This window comes from Tachypleus tridentatus, chromosome 13 (genome assembly GCF_004210375.1).
Source record: "Tachypleus tridentatus isolate NWPU-2018 chromosome 13, ASM421037v1, whole genome shotgun sequence".
In the NCBI taxonomy this organism is placed as follows: Eukaryota; Metazoa; Arthropoda; class Merostomata; order Xiphosura; family Limulidae; genus Tachypleus; species Tachypleus tridentatus.
Genome location: NC_134837.1, coordinates 28,472,372 through 28,494,716, shown reverse-complemented (window position 1 = coordinate 28,494,716; position 22,345 = coordinate 28,472,372). Strand labels below are relative to the sequence as shown.

The following is a 22,345-nucleotide window of genomic DNA, read 5'->3' as shown; positions in this document are numbered from 1 at the left end:
ATGGTAACCTGATAGATGTCTTTGAAAAAATAATAATTTTTAGCGAAAAATGTTCCATTCTGTGATTTACGTTTTCTCAAAACAATTTGGGTCAAATTAATGAAACCATTTTGTTTCAACGAAGGCCCTGGCATGGCCAGGTGGTTAAGACACTCTACTCATAATCCGAAGGTCGCGGGTTCGAATCGCCATCATACCAAACATGCTAGCCCTTTCAGTCGTGGGGGCGTTATAATTTGACGGTCAATCCCACTATTCGTTGGTAAAAGAGTAGCCCAAGTGTTGGCGGTGGGTGGTGATGACTAGAGTCGTGGGGGCGTTATAATTTGACGGTCAATCCCACTATTCGTTGATAAAAGAGTAGCCCAAGTGTTGGCGGTGGGTGGTGATGACTAGCTGCCTTCCCTCTAGTCTTACACTGTTAAATTAGGGACGGCTAGCGTAGATAGCCCTCGTGTAGCTTTGGGCGAAATTCAGAAACAAACATGCTTCAATGAAATCGCAGGACGTTGTACCTAATGTGCTGTACGAGCTTACGTGCTATACACTTTTTGCCATCTGATGGTTTCTGTGTTAGGCTGCGTATCGAAAAGTCTAAGGTGCGAGTCGAGATATGTCATTAATCATGTTTCGTAATTTCACATCTGGGTGCTTGATAAAAATGACACTCAGTACCTTTATTCACTTAAGAGCTGTTATATAGGCGGCTTATGCTTCTGACCGGTTGCTCTTTCTCTGATAATAAACTGTAAACTATGGACATCTATGTAGGATCATACGTGTTTCTCACACACACACATATATATTAACAATTCTTTACGTATATACTGTAGTTTTAAAGTACATTTATTCTTTAATATTTCATTATACATGTATTCGTAATAAAAAGAATAACTCTGAAACTAAATAAATAATATAATCGTTGTGCACAACCACCAAGAAACAATTATGATTTATTCGAGTAAATCTTTGAGGCTCAATTTCATAAATGTATCGAAACATAACAGTTTAGATTTCAATAAAGAATGATTATTCCCCCAGTGGCACAGCGGAAAGTTTGTGAGCTTACAACGCTAGAAACCGGGTTTAGATACCTGTGTTGAGTAGAGCACACATAGTCCATTGTGTAGCCTTGGTCACAACTTCAAACAATCAGTCAAACTTTTAATATGATTTCCGTGTGCTTTAAGATACGTGTGTCTTATAACACTGTATTCAAGTGTTTATTATGGAGTCTATGTCATTTGATACTGTTCGGTGTATTTTAACACTTTACGTCAACACTGTATTCCTATATTTGATCTCTGCATATATGATCTACATGTGCGCGAACTTCGTACGCTTACATTCCTTTACCCAAAGGCCGAGCATGGCCAGGTGATTAAGGCGCTTGACTAGCAATCCGAGGGTCACGGGTTCGAATCCCCGTCACCCCATACATGTTCACCCTTTCAGTCGTGAAGACGTTATAATGTTACAGTCAATCCCACTATTCGTTGGTAAAAGAATATCCCAATAATTGGCGGGTGAGTGGTGATGACTAGCTGCCTTCCCTCTAGTCTTACACTGCTAAATTAGGGACGGCTAGCGCAGATAGCCCTCATGTAGCTTTGCTAGAAATTAAAAAAATAAATGAAGATTCCTTTATTACCAGTTAAAAAATACATCTTCGCACACGCGAACACATATTATTGTCAAAAGTTTTATTCTAATAAGATTTCTACAGTCACCAAACATATAGAGTTTATGGTGATATATTTCCGTTATTAATGCCCAACCTAAAAGTGATGGTATATTCCCACATGAGTTGTGCTCACACGAGCTGCAAAGAAATCATAAAAATATGCTCTAAAACATTTGAAATGGGTGTCGAGTTTGTTATTTTTGTTTGGTGGACTTTGCTGAATTAAAGTAAAAGCGAATGATGTGCTTATATACACGCCACGTGAATTATTTTACACTATTTTTAGAACCAATAGAAAACTATTTCTCCGTAAATGCAAAATGTGCGTGCATCAATTTCACCAATAGATGTCGTTGTCGTTACGCGATACGGCGTCTGAATAAGTAATTGGTTTCAATTTCAGCACGTGTCTTCGATGCAATACTCGTGTTTCTAATCGATGATAGATAATTAAGTTATAAAAACTGCCTATGTTGGTTGTAGTTATTAGTGCTGTGTGAAAGTTTAAAAAACTTGTCTAGTATCATTAGTTTCTAATTGTAATACAAATATAAACGCACGTGTCCCCATATATAATTACAATTGTAAATATTTTTGTTCTGTCTCTCAGCTGTTTGTACACAATTAAAAGATTCGATTGTTCAACGCTCATTACATAAGCGAATTTTAATTAAAACTTCGTAATATTTTCTCGTAATCTGCGAATCCATCATTTTTATGCGTTGTTATTTGTTCTATTTTATTTTTATTTATTTTACTTTTAGGATTTATCAGTTGGATTAATATTGCATCAGTTTTATTCGCGTTTTAATTAATTGGATTAATAAGATACATTCTTATACCATCAATTGTATCGGAAAGCTGAAAAGTGCGGGTGGCACTAAACGTTTTTATCCAAGATTACTTTGACCAAAGTCACAGCAGAGTTAAATTAAAACACACATATTCTGTCGAAAATATATTAAAACTTACACGCAGAGTGAGTCCTGCCCCGGAATTGGTTAGAATGAAAAATGGGACCAGTCACGTGTGGAGCGAGTTTTAAAACATTCGTATGCGCTCCTTGTCTACTTTAAATTGCAAAATTTCTCTTTTGATGACTATTATAGCAGTCTATTTTATGTCGCTTTTCGACTAAACGCTATTTCTCCCTAATATCGACTCACGGCTTCATCAGGAATGCATTAAGCGATGTCATTTCACACCGACCGTGGGCTCTGGATCAATATTCGCATAAGCTCGTGCAGCAGTCTGCTTCTACTACATTACCATGATGAAATACTTAACAAAGGCTTTGCAGAACTGAATGGAATTTCAATACTATTTATTCAGATTTTATGTCAAACTAATAAATTTAATTGAAAATGTTAAGTGTGTGTATATAGGAACTGAGCCTACACTGGCTAATGTATATAGGAACTGAGTCTACACTGGCTAATGTATATAGGAACTGAGCCTACACTGGCTACTGCATTGTATGTTTAACGTGATTACTAAACACCAAATGGTTCTTGAACAATGAGTTTCAGGTGGTTAGGGCGCTCGACTCGTAATTCGCGGGTTCGAATCCCGGTCGCACCAAATATACTCGCCACTTTTAGCCGTAGGGGCGTTATAATGTGACGGTCAATTCCACTATTCGTTGGTAAAAGAGTACCCCAAGAGTTGGCGGTGGGTAATGATGACTAGCTGCCTTCCCTCTAGTCTTACGCTGATAAATTAGAGACGGCTAGCGCAGATAGCCCTCGTGTAGCTTTGCGAGAAATTAAAAAAACAACAACAAAACAATCAATGAGTTTTCACGCCGTTTTTTTTTTAAGTATGCAAGTCACATTTCACTGATCATTTAACTTTGTTACTTTTAACCTGGATAACACAATATGGATTTGTTCGTTTGCTGTTGGTACAAAGCCACACAACGGGATACTTGCGCACTGTCTACCACAGGAATTGAACCTCGTATTTTAGCGTTGCGGGTCCACAAATTTCACGCTGAACCAAGTGAGGACAACAACACAGAAAGCGCATGCGAAACTGAAAATACTGTAGCGCCCTCTTGTATTCGTGCGAAGCAAGCTGACTACAGTACAATAATGGCAACTGAAACTCGTGTTATTTGTTTTACATAAAACGTAATAGTTTTCTGATGTATATATATATATATACATATTATATATTATCATTTCTAACCTATGGTAGTAAATAATGCCAATAAAAGGTAGAGCAGCGAACAAAATAAAATATTGTATATCTTTTAAGAACTGGAGAAAATTCATAACTTTAAAAACTCATTAAAACTCACAAATACAATTTTAACCAAACCTAACTTGAAACTTTCACTAAAAACAATCCCTATATGAAATCTGAGCATGTTTTTAGTGTTTTTGTTTCCTTTTAATTTGTGTAAATATTAATGTTCTTCCAGTCTGCACAGTTAAAACCCCAAACCATGAAAACGCACACGATTTTCTAGTCCAAAGGAACCGAAAAGAAGGACCTGATTGTTTAATTCATGAGATATTCGGACAAAGATTCAAACTTAATGCCTGTCTTCTGGGCGAGTTCATAAATAATCACATCGTGATAAGAATTGATTTTTCACGAGCGATAAATACGATTAAGGAAAATCTTCTCCGCTAGGTAGTTTATAACCAAAAGATAAAGTTAAAAAAAAAGGAAAAATCAAAGCAGTTACCATGGAAAACGATAACAAAAACAAAGCATTTTCGCAACAAAATATGAGTAAAACAAACCAACATCTGTGTTTTTGAAGGCTTTTTGTGTTAAATCAATGAATTTTATTTTCTCAGAGTTAGAGAAATATTTTTTGGTCAACAAATACACTGAGTAATATAAGTTTAATTTATTTGTTTTTATTAATGTGTTTAAAGCTTTGTCTTTTATTGAATACGTTATTCGTAATGCAGCTTTCTTACGTACATTGAAGTACCTTTTCTACACTGGAGAGAGATATTGAGTTTTCTTACTTGCGAGTGTTTTGTTTGTTCTTTTTCCACACAAAGTTAAGTTAAATGTTGATTCACACGCGTATTAAATTACTTGAATTTTCGCTCGTGTTAAGTTTATTACAAAATAAGTTCTTAATAGTCATACTAAGCCGTTTATTTATCTGAACTGTAAGTAATTGAAATGTTTTAGCTCTATAGCCTGTCATGATACACGATAGGCGATCTAAGACTTAACAATAAACCAGATACCGTAAACATTTGATTAAATGTTGTTCTATTTCAAATAAAGAAATCCATTTTCACATCTCGTACTTTACCTGTCTTATTAAATGATGTTAAAGACACTGCAAGGCTCCACTAGCACAACCGTACGTCTACGGACATACAGCTCTAGAAACAGAGCTTCGATACCTGTGACAGGCAGAGCACCGATAGCCCAATATGCAACTTCATGCTTAAACAAACAAACAGGGCATTGCGCATAACTGTTAAATAATCATGCTAATTCAGCGACTTGTTTGTTTGTAACTAAGTACAATGGGTTTCTAGCATTGTATGTCTGCAGACGTACAGTTGTCCACTGGGGAGCTTGTTTGTTTGTTTATTGAATTTCGCGCAAAGCAACTCGAGGGCTCTAGTTGTTCCTAATTTTGAAGTTATAGGCTAGAGGGCAGGCAGATAGTCAGCGCCACCTATTGTCAAATCTTGAACTACTCTTTAAAAACAAATAATTAAATCGATCTGTTACATACTTCCGCAAACAAAAGGGCGTGCACCTTCTATTACAGGTTTCGATCCCTCAACTCACATATCGTGAGTCAAGCATCCTTATCACAAAACCGTTTTTTAGTGGCAGATATTAATTGTTTGTTTGTTTTTTGAATTTTCGCACAAAGCTACTCGAGGGCTATCTGTGCTAGCCGTCCCTAATTTAGCAGTGTAAGATTAAAGGAAGGCAGCTAGTCATCACCACCCACCGCCAACTCTTGGACTATTCTTTTACCAACGAATAGTAGGATTGACCGTCACTTTATAACGCCCCCACGGCTCAAAGGGCGAGCATGTTTGGCGCTATGGGGATGCGAACCCACGACCCTCGGATTAGGAGTCGCACGCCTTAACGAGCTTGGCCATACCAGGCCCAGCAGGTATTAAGATAATCGGAGAATTATTAGCAGTTTAACAGAAAATATAATTTTTTTTATAAAGCTTCCTAATTGTTACCTTTAGTGCTCCAGTAGATTTTTATTTCATTTCGTTCTCATATTTCTTAAATACTTAACACAGTAGTAAATACTGTGTTGTTTACTGGATACACAATTTCGTGTAGAATCCAAATAATCATACGATATCAACACTTCCAATTTTCTCTGAAGGAGAAATTGCTCTTCGAAAGTGTCTGAGTTATCGTGCTTCTGTCCTATTTTAAAAAAAAATGAAATTGTCAAAGACTTAATATGCGAACTTCATGGAGTTTATATTCTAGCATTTTCGACCTCTCATCCACATAATATTCTCGATTGTAGACTAATGTTTTGTTTAATTTCTCAATTTCACAACAAGAAAAGAAGCGTTCTCTTGGTGAGTCGTATTGTAATATGATTTTAGAAATTCTTGACTTCAAGACATGGAAAAAAAGAAGAAAAAATAAAAACTAAACACTATTGTTAAAAACTGAAGCACTATTGTTAGTAAAATTGTTTTTTTTTACTAAAAATTTTAGTATTATACTTTAAGAAAATTTTTTTTTTTTGGAATTTCGCACAAAGCTACTCGAGGGCTATCTGTGCTAGCCGTCCCTAATTTAGCAGTGTAATACTAGAGGGAAGGCAGCTAGTCATCACCACCCACCGCCAACTCTTGGGCTACTCTTTTACCAACGAATAGTGGGATTGACCGTCACATTATACGCCCCCCCCCCGGCTGATAGGGCGAGCATGTTTAGCGCGACGCGGGCTCGAACCCGCAACCCTCGGATTACGAGTCGCATGCCGGGCCGCTTAAGAAAATATATTTGAACCATAAGAAAATGTGTGTTTTCATGGTAAGCAACTAAGAAGATGTTAAATCACGTATTTGTATACGATGTTAAATTAAAAAGGTATTTGACTGTGTGTTACCTGTGTTAATAAATCAGGAAGATGTTTGATCAAGTATTTGTACATGATATTACTTCAGAACGATATTTACTGGTGTATTTGTGTGATGTTAAAATTTAAAAGATATCTGATGATTGTATGCGACATTGACCCTTATTGTTTCAAGTAGCATTATTAGGTGTAACCTGTGACCTTTACAGGTCACCGAAACGTATGGATTAATGCAACAAACTAGGTGTTGTTTTTAATAAATTATGGTGCACGTTTTATGCCGTGACGTTTCCGGTTTATTTACTTTGTGCACGAACATCAGCGTTTATCACACCTACGTCATAAACACTTTTAATATATATTCGTCCATACAACAACCTCGTTTAGATGGGAAAATGAGAATTGTGAACGTTGTTATTTAAGATGAAACCAAATTCAAACGGAATATATTAGACGCTTGAAAATTAATTTATAAGTTGTATTTATATTAAAATGCCGGAGAAGAATCTTGTATTCAACTACATTGTTCAGGTGAAAGACGAAGCCGTGTGTTTACTGTGCTCTCCGTGAGAGGGAGTCAAAACGTATTATACTTGTTTTGAAAATGGTGAATTATAGGGTTAAAATGTTTTTAACATTGTTTGTATTAAGTGCAGTGTGTTGGTAAAATTATTTTCCACTAGAAAGTGTAGGTCGTTTCCAAAAAAAATGTAAACATTTTTTCTTCACAAAGAGTTTAAATTATTACATTAGACTCAAATATTCATTTAAAAGAATTAAAAGGTAGAGAGCTTTTCAGACTCACACCTGGCTATGCCCCTGATTTGTATAAAACACACACTTGTGAGTGAAATTCACATCTTTAGTTTTTATTCTGGAAATACGTAAAATATTTCACACATACAACACGTATGAAAGATGATGTCGCATTTTTAAACAAATAGTTTAACTGGTTTGGTTTGTTTTGAATTTCGCTCAAAGTTACTCGAGGGCTATCTGGGCTACCCGTCCCTAATTTAGCAGTATAAGACTAGAGGGAAGGCAGCTAGACATTACCACCCACCGCCAGCTCTTGGGCTACTCTTTAACCAACGAATAGTGGGATTGACCGTCACATTATAACGGTCCCACGGCTGAAAGGGCGAGCATGTTTGGTGCAACCGGGATTCGAATCCGCGACCTTCAGATTACGAGTCGAACTCCTTAACCCATCTGGCTATGTCGGGCTTCAACATAAAAAAGAACTTGATATCACTCTGATCTACAACATAGAAAACTTGATATCAGTCTTATCTTATTTAACATAAAGATGAACGTGATATCTGCCCTATATCCTTTAACAAACAGAAACATGAGTTACTTTGAGCAGAGATTAAATCGGTGGTTCCACAATTACAAGAATGAAGACTTCTGTCAAAAAAGAAACATTAACAATCAACATCCAGCTTCTCAGATGGATGTTATTAACTATTTCTCTACATTTAGAAAAGGGAAGGTTAGGATTCACTGTACAGTTAATTCATATGTAAAACTATCTTACGTTTGATCTTCAGCGATGGGATCCCAACCAGATGCTCTGATCAACAAAGTTTCGTCTTTTGTAGTAAGTTTTACGATTTCAGTAATATTTTTGTAAAACAGAGTTAAACGCTTATTAAGCACCGACAAAGAAAAAATTTGGTAGAACAATGTAAGTTTATTGTATTGGGAGACAACGTCTAATCTCACTTAATCTCTTTATCTGCAGAAAAGGAAGACATAGATGTATTTGTTTTAACACAAGCCTATAAATTGTTAGAGAGATAGAAAATCTCCAGACGTATGTGAGAGACATATATAGGCTGAGAATGTTGATACTTTATTACGTCACTTATACTGGGTTAAAAGACACCCAAACATCAGTGCGATAAAAAATAAAAATAGAAAGAAAAAAACACTGATTTTGAACAACTGCGTTGTTGTCAGAGTGAACAAGACTTTTAACAGAAACTGGTAAACAGCTATGTAGTTTGTCAGAGTGAACAAGACTTTTAACAGAAACTGGTGAACAGCTATGTAGTTTGTCAGAGTGAACAAGACTTCTAACACAGACTGATGAACACTGTATAGTTGTCAGAGTGAACAGCTACTGATGAACAAGTAGTTGTCAGAGTGAACAAGACTTCTAACAGAGACTGATGAACAACTGTGTAGTTGTCAGAGTGAACAAGACTTCTAACAGAGACTGATGAACAACTGTGTAGTTGTCAGAGTGAACAAGACTTCTAACAGAGACTGATGAACAACTGTGTAGTTGTCAGAGTGAACAACACTTCTAACAGAGACTGATGAACAACTGTCAGAGTAGTTGTAACAGAGAGATGAACAAGACTTCTAACAGAGACTGATGAACAACTGTGTAGTTGTCAGAGTGAACAACACTTCTAACAGAGACTGATGAACAACTGTGTAGTTGTCAGAGTGAACAACACTTCTAACAGAGACTGATGAACAACTGTGTAGTTGTCAGAGCAAACAACACTTGTAACAGAGACTGATGAACAACTGTGTAGTTGTCAGAGTGAACAACACTTGTAACAGAGACTGATGAACAACTGTGTAGTTGTCAGAGTGAACAAGACTTCTAACAGAGACTGATGAACAACTGTATAGTTGTCAGAGTGAACAAGACTTCTAACAGAGACTGATGAACAACTGTGTAGTTGTCAGAGTGAACAACACTTGTAACAGAAACTGATGAACAACTGTGTAGTTGTCAGAGTGAACAACACTTCTAACAGAGACTGATGAACAACTGTCTAGTTGTCAGAGCAAACAACACTTGTAACAGAGACTGATGAACAACTGTGTAGTTGTCAGAGTGAACAACACTTGTAACAGAGACTGATGAACAACTGTGTAGTTGTCAGAGTGAACAAGACTTCTAACAGAGACTGATGAACAATTGTGTAGTTGTCAGAGTGAACAACACTTGTAACAGAAACTGATGAACAACTTTATAGTTGTCAGAGTGAACAAGACTTCTAACAGAAACTGATGAACAACTGTGTAGTTGTCAGAGTGAACAACACTTCTAACAGAGACTGATGAACAACTGTGTAGTTGTAAGAGCAAACAACACTTGTAACAGAGACTGATGAACAACTGTGTGGTTGTCAGAGTGAACAACACTTGTAACAGAAACTGATGAACAACTTTATAGTTGTCAGAGTGAACAAGACTTCTAACAGAGACTGATGAACAACTGTGTAGTTGTCAGAGTGAACAAGACTTCTAACAGAGACTGATGAACAACTGTGTAGTTGTCAGAGTGAACAACACTTGTAACAGAAACTGATGAACAACTGTGTAGTTGTCAGAGTGAACAAGACTTCTAACAGAGACTGATGAACAGCTATGTAGTTTGCCAAAGTGAACAAGACTTCATGATTTAAAACAAAGCAAATACAATGAAACTTGAAAACAATTCTGAGAAAACTGTTATGATGAACTGATGAACAACTGATCAACTAGTTAGATATGTTGCAGCCTTTGGAGTGAACAAGACTTCTAACAGAGACTGATGAACAACTGTGTAGTTGTCAGAGCAAACAACACTTGTAACAGAGACTGATGAACAACTGTGTAGTTGTCAGAGTGAACAACACTTGTAACAGAGACTGATTAAGTTCCATAGCACTGCGTTTTTTAAAGTAAGCAATGTTCAGAAACTTGTTGATTAGCGCAATAGAAGACATGATTTAAAAACAAAGCAAATACAATGAATTATTCTTGAAAACAATTCTGAGAAAACTGTTATGATGACTTAGCATAATGAACCTCATAAACACTGTAAAGGTGCACGATCAACTAGTTCAGATATGGACGTTGCTAAACCTTTGGACGTCGTTAACATATTACATTGGAGTTATGAGTGTACTATTATGTCACTGAAAATTGATCACTTTTGGTAAGGGTGTTGAACGGTGTATTAAGATGACAAATATATCTTCAGAATGGTGGTTTAAGATTCCCCCAAAAAATGCCCGTTATTTACTGTCATTGGAAAACAAATGAATAAGTATCAACTTGTGACCCATAACAATCAGTAATGAGACCTGTGATAAGTCGTACCCTAGCCGTGTTAAGCAAACTTCGGCGTCTTGTAACAGAAAGATCAGTGTTCATTAGTGTACAATATAATTAGGAAGGTAGTCGCGTGTTTACAATCTACTTCCACGATGTAGGTGTTCAACCGGGTCATAGGTTAATAGGTTAGAATATGAAATAAGAATTTAAATTATTATGACGATGTTATATCGATCAATTTGCCAGATCTACCTACATATATAGGTTTCTGCATTAGTGGACCGTTAAAATTGATGCTAGTTAACGGAGGTCATTGTAAACTAGATAGAATATATAAGATGATTAGTGGAGTGCGTCTTAAATGATAGCGTTACGGTGAAGACATTTTCAACAGAAACTGCGCGGCAGGATTATTGGTAAGATTCACGATCGTCAGCCAGAGTGTAACTGGACGTAATGACGTGGTATCTAATGATTGGACATATTCAACTTTTGTATAATATCCTATTTATTTAAGAATGGAGTGAGGATGAGAATAAACATTTTGATAAGTAGTTAAACCCATCAGACCTTTAATGATGGGACATCAAAGTTTATGTCGCTCGTAAATTGACAATACGCGAAGGACTGAGATCGTAATCTAGTCATCTTTCTGGTAGATATAAGATTGAGTCTCTAGAATAGGCCTCACATGTTCTCTTATACATACAGATAGACAAGCAGTTTCTAGATTCAATGCAACCTCGCCCACAGTGAGACAGATGAAGTGATAAACCACACACAGCCGTTGAATTGTGGGAATTCCATCATGAGCGAAGAAACAAAAATATTTAGATAACTTGTGGGTTAAAAATAAAATCGAAAGACGCGTACAGACATCATAAGTTATAAAATATATTTGTTCTTTTAAGGTGCACACGAAAGGTGTGTTTATAAACAGTAGTAGAGAACCACAGTAAATTTAGGATTGCCAAACTACCTACAATGAGACACGTTAAGCTCAGTAAATTGCTTCTTATGGCGTTGTTACAAAGAGAAAATATAAAGCCAGTAAAATAATCATTTTAAGAGCCCGGAGATTTACGTTAAAAGTTCAAATGCTGTTACTAAAGTTTTATGAAGGAAATTCCTTTACTTAAAGCTGATAAAGTAAATAATAATAAATTTATAATAAAAAATAGTCTTATGATAATAAATACTAAAATGTTGCAAAAGATTGACCTGGATTCAAACCCTTTAAATCTAAAAAAAAGAAGAGAGAATTGGAAAATTGTTCTGTAATTTTAAAGTTAATGATTTTATGTTATTAAACAACAAACATAAACAAAAAATTTCTGTTTGAAAGCAATAAAGATAAACATTCATATGTACGAAGATGTAAGAAGACATTGAAGTAAAACAGTTATTTTCATTAGAGTAGACAAGTAACTAACATTTTATAAACACTAAAACTACGAAAAATAAAAACACATTTTAAAATATTAAAACAGAACCTCTGGTAAGAAATAAGTAACACCTTAGAAACACTTTATAGACACTTGAGATAAAACCAACTATAAGAGTAAATATAACAATATAAATATAAAATAGATAAAAATCTAGGGTCAGGCATGGCAAGGTGGGTTAAGGCGTTCGACTCGTAATCTGAGGGTCTCGGATTCGAATCCCTGTCTCACCAAACATGCTCGCCCTTTCATTCATGGGAGCGTTATAATGTGACGGTCAATCTCACTATTCATTTGTAAAAGAGTAGCCCGAGAGTTGGCGGTGGGTGGTGATGACTAGCTGCCTTCCCTCTAGTCTTACTCTGCTAAATTATGGACGGCTAGCGCAGATAGCCCTTGTGTAGTTTTGCGCGAAATCCAAAAACAAACAAACAGACACAATGTATAAATACGTAAAACGTTAAAAGCTGAGTGAAGATTTTCTTGAAGCGAAATGTGTCTAAAACAGGGGGTATGGCTAAGTTTTTATTGTATCAGCATTGTATTATTCTTGTGGAATATGAATCTTTTTTCATATCTATATATATATATATATATACATGTTTGTGTATGTTACATCAAAATATTTGTAATATTCGCTGCATTTCGAAGCGTATTGGGGCATTAAGTTGCAAAATAACCCCAACAAAAAACAGGATTTATAAAACATTATTTCCTGTTTCTTTTCAATTTTCCATTTAATTAATCTTCTGTCGAACTTTTCATAATATTCAACAACGAAAAAAGAAGAAGATATTTCCCAGTGGGTTTTATATCGACATTTATATCACTTCAATCGTCAAGGTGTTCTTTCCACGTCTGATATAATATGTCACGTTAGGCATTAGTTATATTGAAATTACTGAGGAAGATGGTAGCAAAACAAAACCAAAACCTATAACAACAAGGAGAGACGAGTACCTGAAGAGGACATTTCGAGCCATTAGGTTTACAGTGGAAAATATTCGAACAAATTGACGGACTGGTGGTAAACTCTGTCGCTCCATCTTCACAACATTATCACATAAATAACCCGATATTCTCCGGAGATCAAGCCGCACAGATTGCAGGCTCCGGGCGTGGAAATACATCTAACAGAGCGTAGATAATAGAGGCATGGCGTGATTAATTGCCATAATTCTCTCTTCTCCTCACCCATGTCTCCCCCAACCCCCGCCAGATTCGGATTCCAAGTTTTTCCTCCTAAATCAGAGCACTAAGATGTAAATGGACCTTTTATTCGAAAGCGCAATTTTCCTTCTTAATTCACGCGTCTCGGACTCAACAAACCGAGCACTATAACATGCACTTCGACACTAAGATTAACGTGACGCGTTTATTTCTAAGCTAAGCACGTTTACGTGATGGTAGCCAGATTCTGGCTTTCTATAATCAACATTTGTTGTTGTTTTTTTTGTAACTGTTCAACCTTGCAGAAAATAACCAGCGTTTAAACCATTATTCATTGCAGTTAATTTAAAACTTACAGATATAACCGATAGTCACTCTAGAAATACTTCGAATTTAACAGTTTCACAATTATGGTTATCCAAATGAAATCATGATTCTATTGGTTTTCGTTTTTCACTGTATGTTTGATTATTATTTATTATTATGGTTTATTACAGTTTAAAGACTAAACCTACATTGTTCTTACCACATTATGTGTTTAATTAAAGCATGTCACGGCATTAAACACATTATTATACACTGGCTCCTGGGCAAATGGCTACGTGTTTTACTCAAAATAACCAATTTAATGGCTATATGCATTGTCTTGCGTGTCTAGAAACGGTAGACCTAAACCATTAAAATAATCTATATATTTGTATGCGCCTTACATTGAACACAGTTCAGTGTATTTGTAAAATATGACTGTTTGTTGTTGTTTTAGAATTCGATCAAAGGTCTTTCAGAACGAGAAGAAGAAAAAGCTGCTTATTCAAAACGACGTTCTTTCTTATTGTAACACTTCTTGTTTTATATCAAATATACTAAAATTTCTTGAATTGAGTTCACAACTGCTCCATGTCGGCTTAATCTATTCGAAAATGTAAAAAAGAATTATGCCGTGTTGTACTTGGTGTTCGGTGCGTTAAGGTAACACGATTTTGAATAGCCAAATCAGCCATTATAAAGTAGTGGTAGAACAGAGTGTATCAGAACTATATTTTGACTTCGTTTAGCATTTTGTAAATGGTGTGATACAACCAAAAATTGAGTGTTTTTGTAAAGATTATATAACAATCCTTATTATGACTATTAAATATTATACGTCAGATCATAAATATATGTTCAGCTCGAGAATATAGAAGTTGTAAATAGGAATATCTCTTGTACTTGATGTTATTGGAGAGAAATGAAATACGAATGAACTTGGGAACCAAGACTATCTAGAAAGAGACCTTCAGAAAGTCATATAACAGCCGTGGCGCTATCTACTTGTCCCAGATACCAGTACGGGACATAGCAAGAATGATGTATTTCTAAAAGCAAGGTTAAAAGAGCTGGGTTCATAAAGTCTCTGGACGCAGCGGCTATAGATTTTTGTGCAATCCGACTGTTGAAATAAATACTGAGAAACCATTTACTAGAATGTTAAGGATTAGCATTGTGTTTCGAGTGTGACAACCTTACGACAGTGTTTCGAGTGTGACAACCTTACGACAGAACGTTTTCGCAACAAAAATTTCGCTTCAGGACAATTGTGAAGATGCACAGTCATCAGACATAACATGTCCTAACATGGTGACATGGATTGTAAGGACATGATACGTTTCCAAGGATGTTTTGATATGACATACTTAGTACTCTGTATAATGCGTGTTAATACACGTTTAATTACAATCGAAAGGACAAAAATCTATATCTTTCAATAACAGGTATATCCTTAAAATATCAAGAAGTGGTTTCAACAGTTTGATGTGAACATTCAATTACATCATATCTTGTTTAAAGAAGAAATCAAAACGTATTTTGAAACGTAGAACTTTGGAAATTAATGGTTTCACTAATATTAAACATGCTTGTCCTATCAACTAGGTCCGGCAAGACCAGATGGTTAAGGCACTCGACTCGCAATCCGAGGGTCGCGGGTTTGAATCCCTGTAAAACAAAAAATGATCACCCTTTTAGCCGTGTGGGCGTTATAACGTTACAGTCAATCCCACTATTCGTTGGTAAAAGAATAGCCCAAGTGTTGGCGGTGCGTAGTGTTCACTACCTGTCTTTTCTCTAGCTTATCATTACTATATTAGAAACTGCTGGCGTAGATGACCATCGTTTAGCTTTGCAAAATTCCAAACAAAGCGAAACCAATAATGTTTTTCATACCATGATTCGACTGGATAATCATAACATTGTTTGTTTTTATTTAAAAAAATAATTAATTAATTAGTTTTTATTCGAGCTGAAGTTAACACCCTGTTTATTTCACATTCAAAGAATGACATTAACAGTCAGTTTGATACACATTTAAATTGTCTAGTTTTAAACTGGTAGTTTTTCATATATATATATATATATACATGTATACGAGTGCGTGCTAAATAAAAGGCAAAGTACCTTCTATAGGGGGTTGAAAATCTGGTTAAATAAACCGTTATCTATCATAATCTAACTTAATACCTAATTGCACGTCTGATGAAAAGTTGAGCTTCAACGAAATAATTTTCATTTCAAAAATATTTTAGATTTTGCGCAGATCTTTAACAGTAAAAGTTCAGTTTTATAGCTCGTTGGTTTTGAATTATATACAAGATCACGTGGATCGATTAGTAGTAAACATTTGTATCAAAATATTTGAATATGAAGTGTAAAGAAGGTAAACTTTGTTTTTATTTGAGGATTTTTTTGTGAATTTAAGGGATCACAAAAAATGTTTGTTTATTTTAAATTTCGCGCAAAACTACACAAGCTAGCCGTTCCTAATTTAGCAAAGTAAGACTAGAGGAAGAAAGCTGGTCGTCACTATCCACCGCCCACTCTTGTGCTACTCTATTACCAGCGATTAGTGGGATTGACTGTCACATTATAACGCCCTCACGGCTGAAAAGGCGAGCATGTTTGGTGTGACGGGGATTCGAATCCGCGACCCTCAGATAACAACTCGAACGTTTTAGCCATTGGTTGTGCCGACCTGATGAAAGAAATACTTACTTGACCCCTCGTCAAAAAAAATACCAAAAATACCCAAACAACCACCAGTTCACCTCTCGTACACCTGACCAAACTTGATCTCTACCTATATCTTGTCACCAGCTAACTTCATTTCCGTCATATTTAATCCCTATTGTCTTTCTAACGATATATGAACCTTAAATTACCTATTTCTGTTCATACCTAAAGAAGACAGACCAGTATTTTATTGAGAGGTATGGTGTGTTCCACCAAGAATTAAACTTTTCCTTATGCGTACTTGTTCGTCATGGCCAGGTAGGTTAAGACATTAGATTCATAATCTGAGGTTCGCGGGTTCGAATCCCAGTCGTACCAAACATGCTCGCCCTTGTGAAGCTTTGCGCGAAATTCAAAAAACAAACCTTATGCTTATAAATTGTAGTTTTCCTACCTATTATTATCTCTATGTTTGTCCTATATGTAGAAGCCCTATAATAAAGTATAATGCTTATTAAAAATATCACTAAAATACAGCAAACAAACATTTCCATAATAAAACTAATCAGGTTCTCCCTAATAGGACTCCCAGTGGTCCAACGGCATATCTTCGGACATATACTGTTAAAAACTAGGTTTCGATACACCTGGGAGGCAGATCACAGATAGCACATCGTGTATTTTTGTGTCTATTAACAATTTTCCTGCTAGTGTTTCACTGTTGAGAAATCCAGGAAAAAAAACGCATATGGATATAAAACAAGGACATGTTCTAGCAAGTTCATTGTGTTGAATTTGTTGAGAGATCAAATTTCGAGCAATAAAAATATTATACACTGGAGCATTTTACACATAAAATAAAAAGCAAATAGCTGAAAATAATATATGCTGTTATTATTCTTTATGGAACTTATGAAGTTTGAAGTCGTAGTTTATTTAGCTTTTCAGCTCAGAAGGGCCTTTTTATAATAAGGCCTAGGGAAAGCTACTTTTGCAGTTTGAATCGTCTGTCTTAGATCGATGTTTCGGTATAGAAAAGTTTAACTGCCTACTCATGACGTTATTTCATCAAAACCTAAAGAAGGCGCTGTTTAATTTATCTGCGAATTTGTACACATTTCACTTCATGTTCCTTAATTTTCGATTCATTTTAATGGCACTAGTTCAAAAGTTTGTTTTGCTTGTAATCTTAGAGAAAAAAAAAGTCAGTTTACTTTGACTGAAAATATTGTTCAGAACAGAAAATATCTGTTATGTGTTTGACGCAGAGCTTTCCAAAGAGGGCGTTCCTCGTCTCTGTAAATGAAATTGATTTTTCTGGGTACGTGGAACACTGAACTAGTCTTTGGTCAAATTATGGGAAACCATAGGGCAGTTCTATTTCCTGTATATTTTTTTTCTTCGAAAGTCGCTCTCAGTGGCTTAGGTAATGATTAGGACACTGTCAGTACGAATAATAAAGCTTAGTCACATTGTTAGAGCAAAAAGAAATGACAAAAAACACTCAGTGATGATGTAAGACTATGGGTAGTAAAGGTGTAAGACATTGGTAGTGTAGTTGTAATAATAATCGCTTCCGATCGTAATAAGTTAAGCACCGAAGGTAAACTAAAAATCAACCCAACCGTCAGTACAGCTAAATAAATGTACTTTCCTTACCTTCCTATTTACAGATATTAAAAAGCATTATCTCATCAGTTGCGTATACTCGTTGCTGACAATACTGTTGGCCATAATTCAATTAATATCTCACAAGGTTCGAAGACATAGGTTAGTCCCAAATACATGTCTAAGATAACAATCTTTCAAAACTGAAAGAAACATAAATAATAGATAAAGCTAAAAGGTAATTAGGTTTAATGGGCTAAGTAGTACAAACAGTGTTTTAAATAAAAGCAACAACAAATAAACAGTAAAGTGGTGGTGAAAGACACTGACATTATTGTTAATGATGTAAGATACTATCAGTTTGCTTATAAATTATTTAAGACACTGGAAGAATTGTTAGTGGTTTGTTAATACACGATTAGTATGAAGATTAATTATATAATATATTATTATTAATACTGAGAATTATCTTTGACTATATTTATGGTTGTTAATGAAGTAAAACATTGTGAATAAATTTAATTATACTGTAATACTCTGCCAGTATGACTCTTAATAATGCGGGACATAAAGCTATGAGAAGTAAGAATGTAATATTTCGTCTGTATGTCTAGTAACTAAATAAGTGCAGTTATTAAAACTTGAAGTATCAGAATATGGTAAGACACCATGAAGTATCAGGATATGGTAAGACACCATGAAGTATCAGGATATGGTAAGACACCACTATGACGAGCACAAAGACTGTGGAATAACTGCTGTTGAAAGTGTGGTATTTTAGAAGCTTCGAGTGTGGTTGTGAAAAACGTCAGACACAACATATATGGTAAGTAACACATTACTTTAAGTGTTGTGAGTACAACTAAACATTTTACAACAAATTATAACGAGTACAAGAAACAATTTACAACAAAAATAACAAGTACATGTAAACAAGTTACAACAAATATAACAAATACAGGTAAACAAGTTCCAAGAAATATAACAAATATAGGTAAACAAGTTACAACAAATATAATAAGTACAGGTAAACAAGTTGCAACAAATATAGCAACTACAGGTAACCAACTTACGATAAATATAACACGTACAGGTAACCAAGTTACAATAAATATAACAAGTACAGGTAAACAGGTTACAACAAATATAGATAGAACAGGTAACCAAGTTACAACAAATATAGATAGTACAGGTAACCAAGGTACAACAAATATAAATAGTACAGGTAACCAAGTTACAACAAATATAACAAATACAGGTAACCAAGTTACAACAAATATAACAAATACAGGTAAACAAGTTACAACAAATATAAAAAGTACAGGTAATCAAATTACAACAAATATAACAAGCACAAGTAAACAAGTTACAACAAATATAACAAGTACATGTAAACAAGTTACAACAAATATAACAAGCGCAGGTAAATAAGTTAAAACAAATATAAAAAGTGCAGGTAAATAAGTTACAACAAATATAACAAGTACAGGTAAACAAGTTGCAACAAATATAGCAACTACAGGTAACCAACTTACGATAAATATAACACGTACAGGTAACCAAGTTACAATAAATATAACAAGTACAGGTAAACAGGTTACAACAAATATAGATAGAACAGGTAACCAAGGTACAACAAATATAGATAGTACAGGTAACCAAGGTACAACAAATATAGATAGTACAGGTAACCAAGTTACAACAAATATAACAAGCGCAGGTAAATAGGTTACAACAAATATAACAAGTACATGTAAACAAGTTACAACAAATATAACAAGCGCAGGTAAATAAGTTAAAACAAATATAAAAAGTGCAGGTAAATAACTTACAACAAATATAACAAGTACAGGTAACCAAGTTACAACAAATATAACAAGCGCAGGTAAATAGGTTACAACAAATATAACAAGTACATGTAAACAAGTTACAACAAATATAACAAGCGCAGGTAAATAAGTTAAAACAAATATAAAAAGTGCAGGTAAATAACTTACAACAAATATAAAAAGCGCAGGTAAATAAGTTACAACAAATATAACAAGCGCAGGTAAATAAGTTACAACAAATATAACAAGCGCAGGTAAATAAGTTAAAACAAATATAAAAAGTGCAGGTAAATAACTTACAACAAATATAAAAAGCGCAGGTAAATAAGTTACAACAAATATAACAAGCGCAGGTTAATAAGTTACAACAAATATAACAAGCGCAGGTAAATAAGTTAAAACAAATATAAAAAGTGCAGGTAAATAACTTACAACAAATATAAAAAGTGCAGGTAAATAACTTACAACAAATATAAAAAGCGCAGGTAAATAAGTTACAACAAATATAACAAGCAGGTAAATAAGTTACAACAAATATAACAAGCGCAGGTAAATAAGTTACAACAAATATAACAAGTACATATAAACAATGAGAGAAGCTAGTATAAATATAGTGAATAATCACAGGTTATTATAATTATACTGTTGAACGTTTATTTGATATTCCATATATCAACTGTATCAAAGCTCTTTCATATAATATAATATTCCCTCGAAAAGCTGTAAAGGTTCATAAAATATATGAAATTAGTAGTTAGGCCCAGTAATCCTGTATTTATGACTTTTATGATCTGATAACAAACATAATGGAGCTAAACAGAAGCGATAACTTACCTTGTACAGTTGAATACGTAATGTAGTGATATCACGCTTGTCCCATTAGCCATTACGTCCAGTCGAATGACCTTGTGACAAAAAGTACTTTCAGCTGCCTTCATAAAGTAATCTCCTGGACAGACAGGCAGCTTTACTATAATCACAATTTGTTATATTGCTAGTTGCTTGCTGAGTCAGTGAGAATCTTTGACTTCAATAAATACTTTCGGATTATGGTTTGTGTGTACGGTTTTGGAGAATTAGGTTTTTGTTGTTTTAGAATAAATATATCTTACTAGCATTTACTAAATATTAATTTTGTGGCTCTATGTAGTAATACATCATCAGCAAAGTTTAAGGGTTGTTTTTTTTTAATTTCGCTCAAACCTACACCAGGGATATCTGTCCTAGTCGCCCCTAATTTAGCAGTGTAAGACTAGAGGAAAGACAGCTAGTAACCAGCACACACCGCTATCTCTTTGACTACTATTTTAACAATGAACAGTGAGTTTGACTTCATATTATAATGCCCCACGGCTGGGAGGACGATAATGTTTGATATGATGGGAATTCGAACCCACGACCCTCAGGTTGCGAGTCGAGCGCCCTAAACACCTGGCCTAAGTTTTATGATTCTGTGAAGTAATATATTCATCGTCATTGAAGTGTGAGAAGTCTATGTAGCAATATATCCTTAACGAAGTACCAGCAACGGTAGTATTGTTTGGAGCTCAGCCATTCATAATTTGAAACGTTTTACGCTCTGAAAATACATTGTTTTTATTATAAAAGTAACACATCAGTAATGTTTATCTAAAGTACAATAGTAGTCTGCCGTTATCAGAAGTCAATTACTGAACAAATTATCTATTTTATTAAAAAAACATGCAAGGTCATGCAACTCCTGTATTTTGATTTTGAAAGAGCTATTTGTATTTCAGATGCTACTGAAGACTGACTGAAAGTAAACCCAAGACCACTGATGCATTAAAGCAACACAAATGGTTTCCATCAAAACACGGTTGAAAACTGTGTAACAGCACGTTAAGCACTCTGTCAATGATGCCATGACTGTTTGGATGCTGGTAGATCCCAGTTTGAGCATCTTAAATGATGAAACAGTGTACGAACAGCTAATTTGTTGTAAGACATATTAATAAATATATTTTGATGGCTTGTAGACTCATTTACTATAGTCATATATGCATTCGAAATGATAGTACGTTTTCTAGGCCACCTAGGTATCGAAGGTGAATTTTTTGTTGTTGTTATTACACTTTATATAACATTAGCAGTAATGTAATTACTATAATCAGCTCGCTAGGCTAAATTATAGTTTCTAAATATGTCACAGGTTAAGGCTATTATAACTTGTACACTGGGATCTTTTTAATAATGCAGCCTTTTATATTTGTTATTTTTTAATTTGTATTGTTTCGGCTTGTTTTTCTAAGTTACAACAGAATAACATAATTAGTCAGCAGTTTGAATTTGCTGTTTTTAACGTAGTCCTTCCTTTTGATTTTCTTTATTTAACTTTATCAGTATAATTTTTTAATAAAATATCTACATATAAATGGGTGATGCTAAGATGTCGTATCCAATTATATTGGAGAGTTGTTGTTTTTTTGTGGGAAGTGCCTATTACTGTGTTATAATTATGGGTTGTCTAGTTCCTCAC

The 22,345-nt window shown here is 34.7% G+C and overlaps 1 protein-coding gene across 1 annotated transcript in view; it reads left to right on the top strand.

The window, feature by feature from the left end:
* Positions 1-21,745, top strand: part of LOC143237736 (carcinine transporter-like) — a 78,247-nt gene extending 56,502 nt beyond the window's left edge. The window contains exon 11 of the mRNA XM_076477284.1: positions 21,606-21,745. Within this exon, the coding sequence (XP_076333399.1) occupies positions 21,606-21,615 (10 nt within the window). The 3' untranslated portion in view covers positions 21,616-21,745. The remainder of the gene's footprint in view (positions 1-21,605) is intronic.
* The last annotated feature ends 600 nt before the right edge of the window (positions 21,746-22,345 follow it).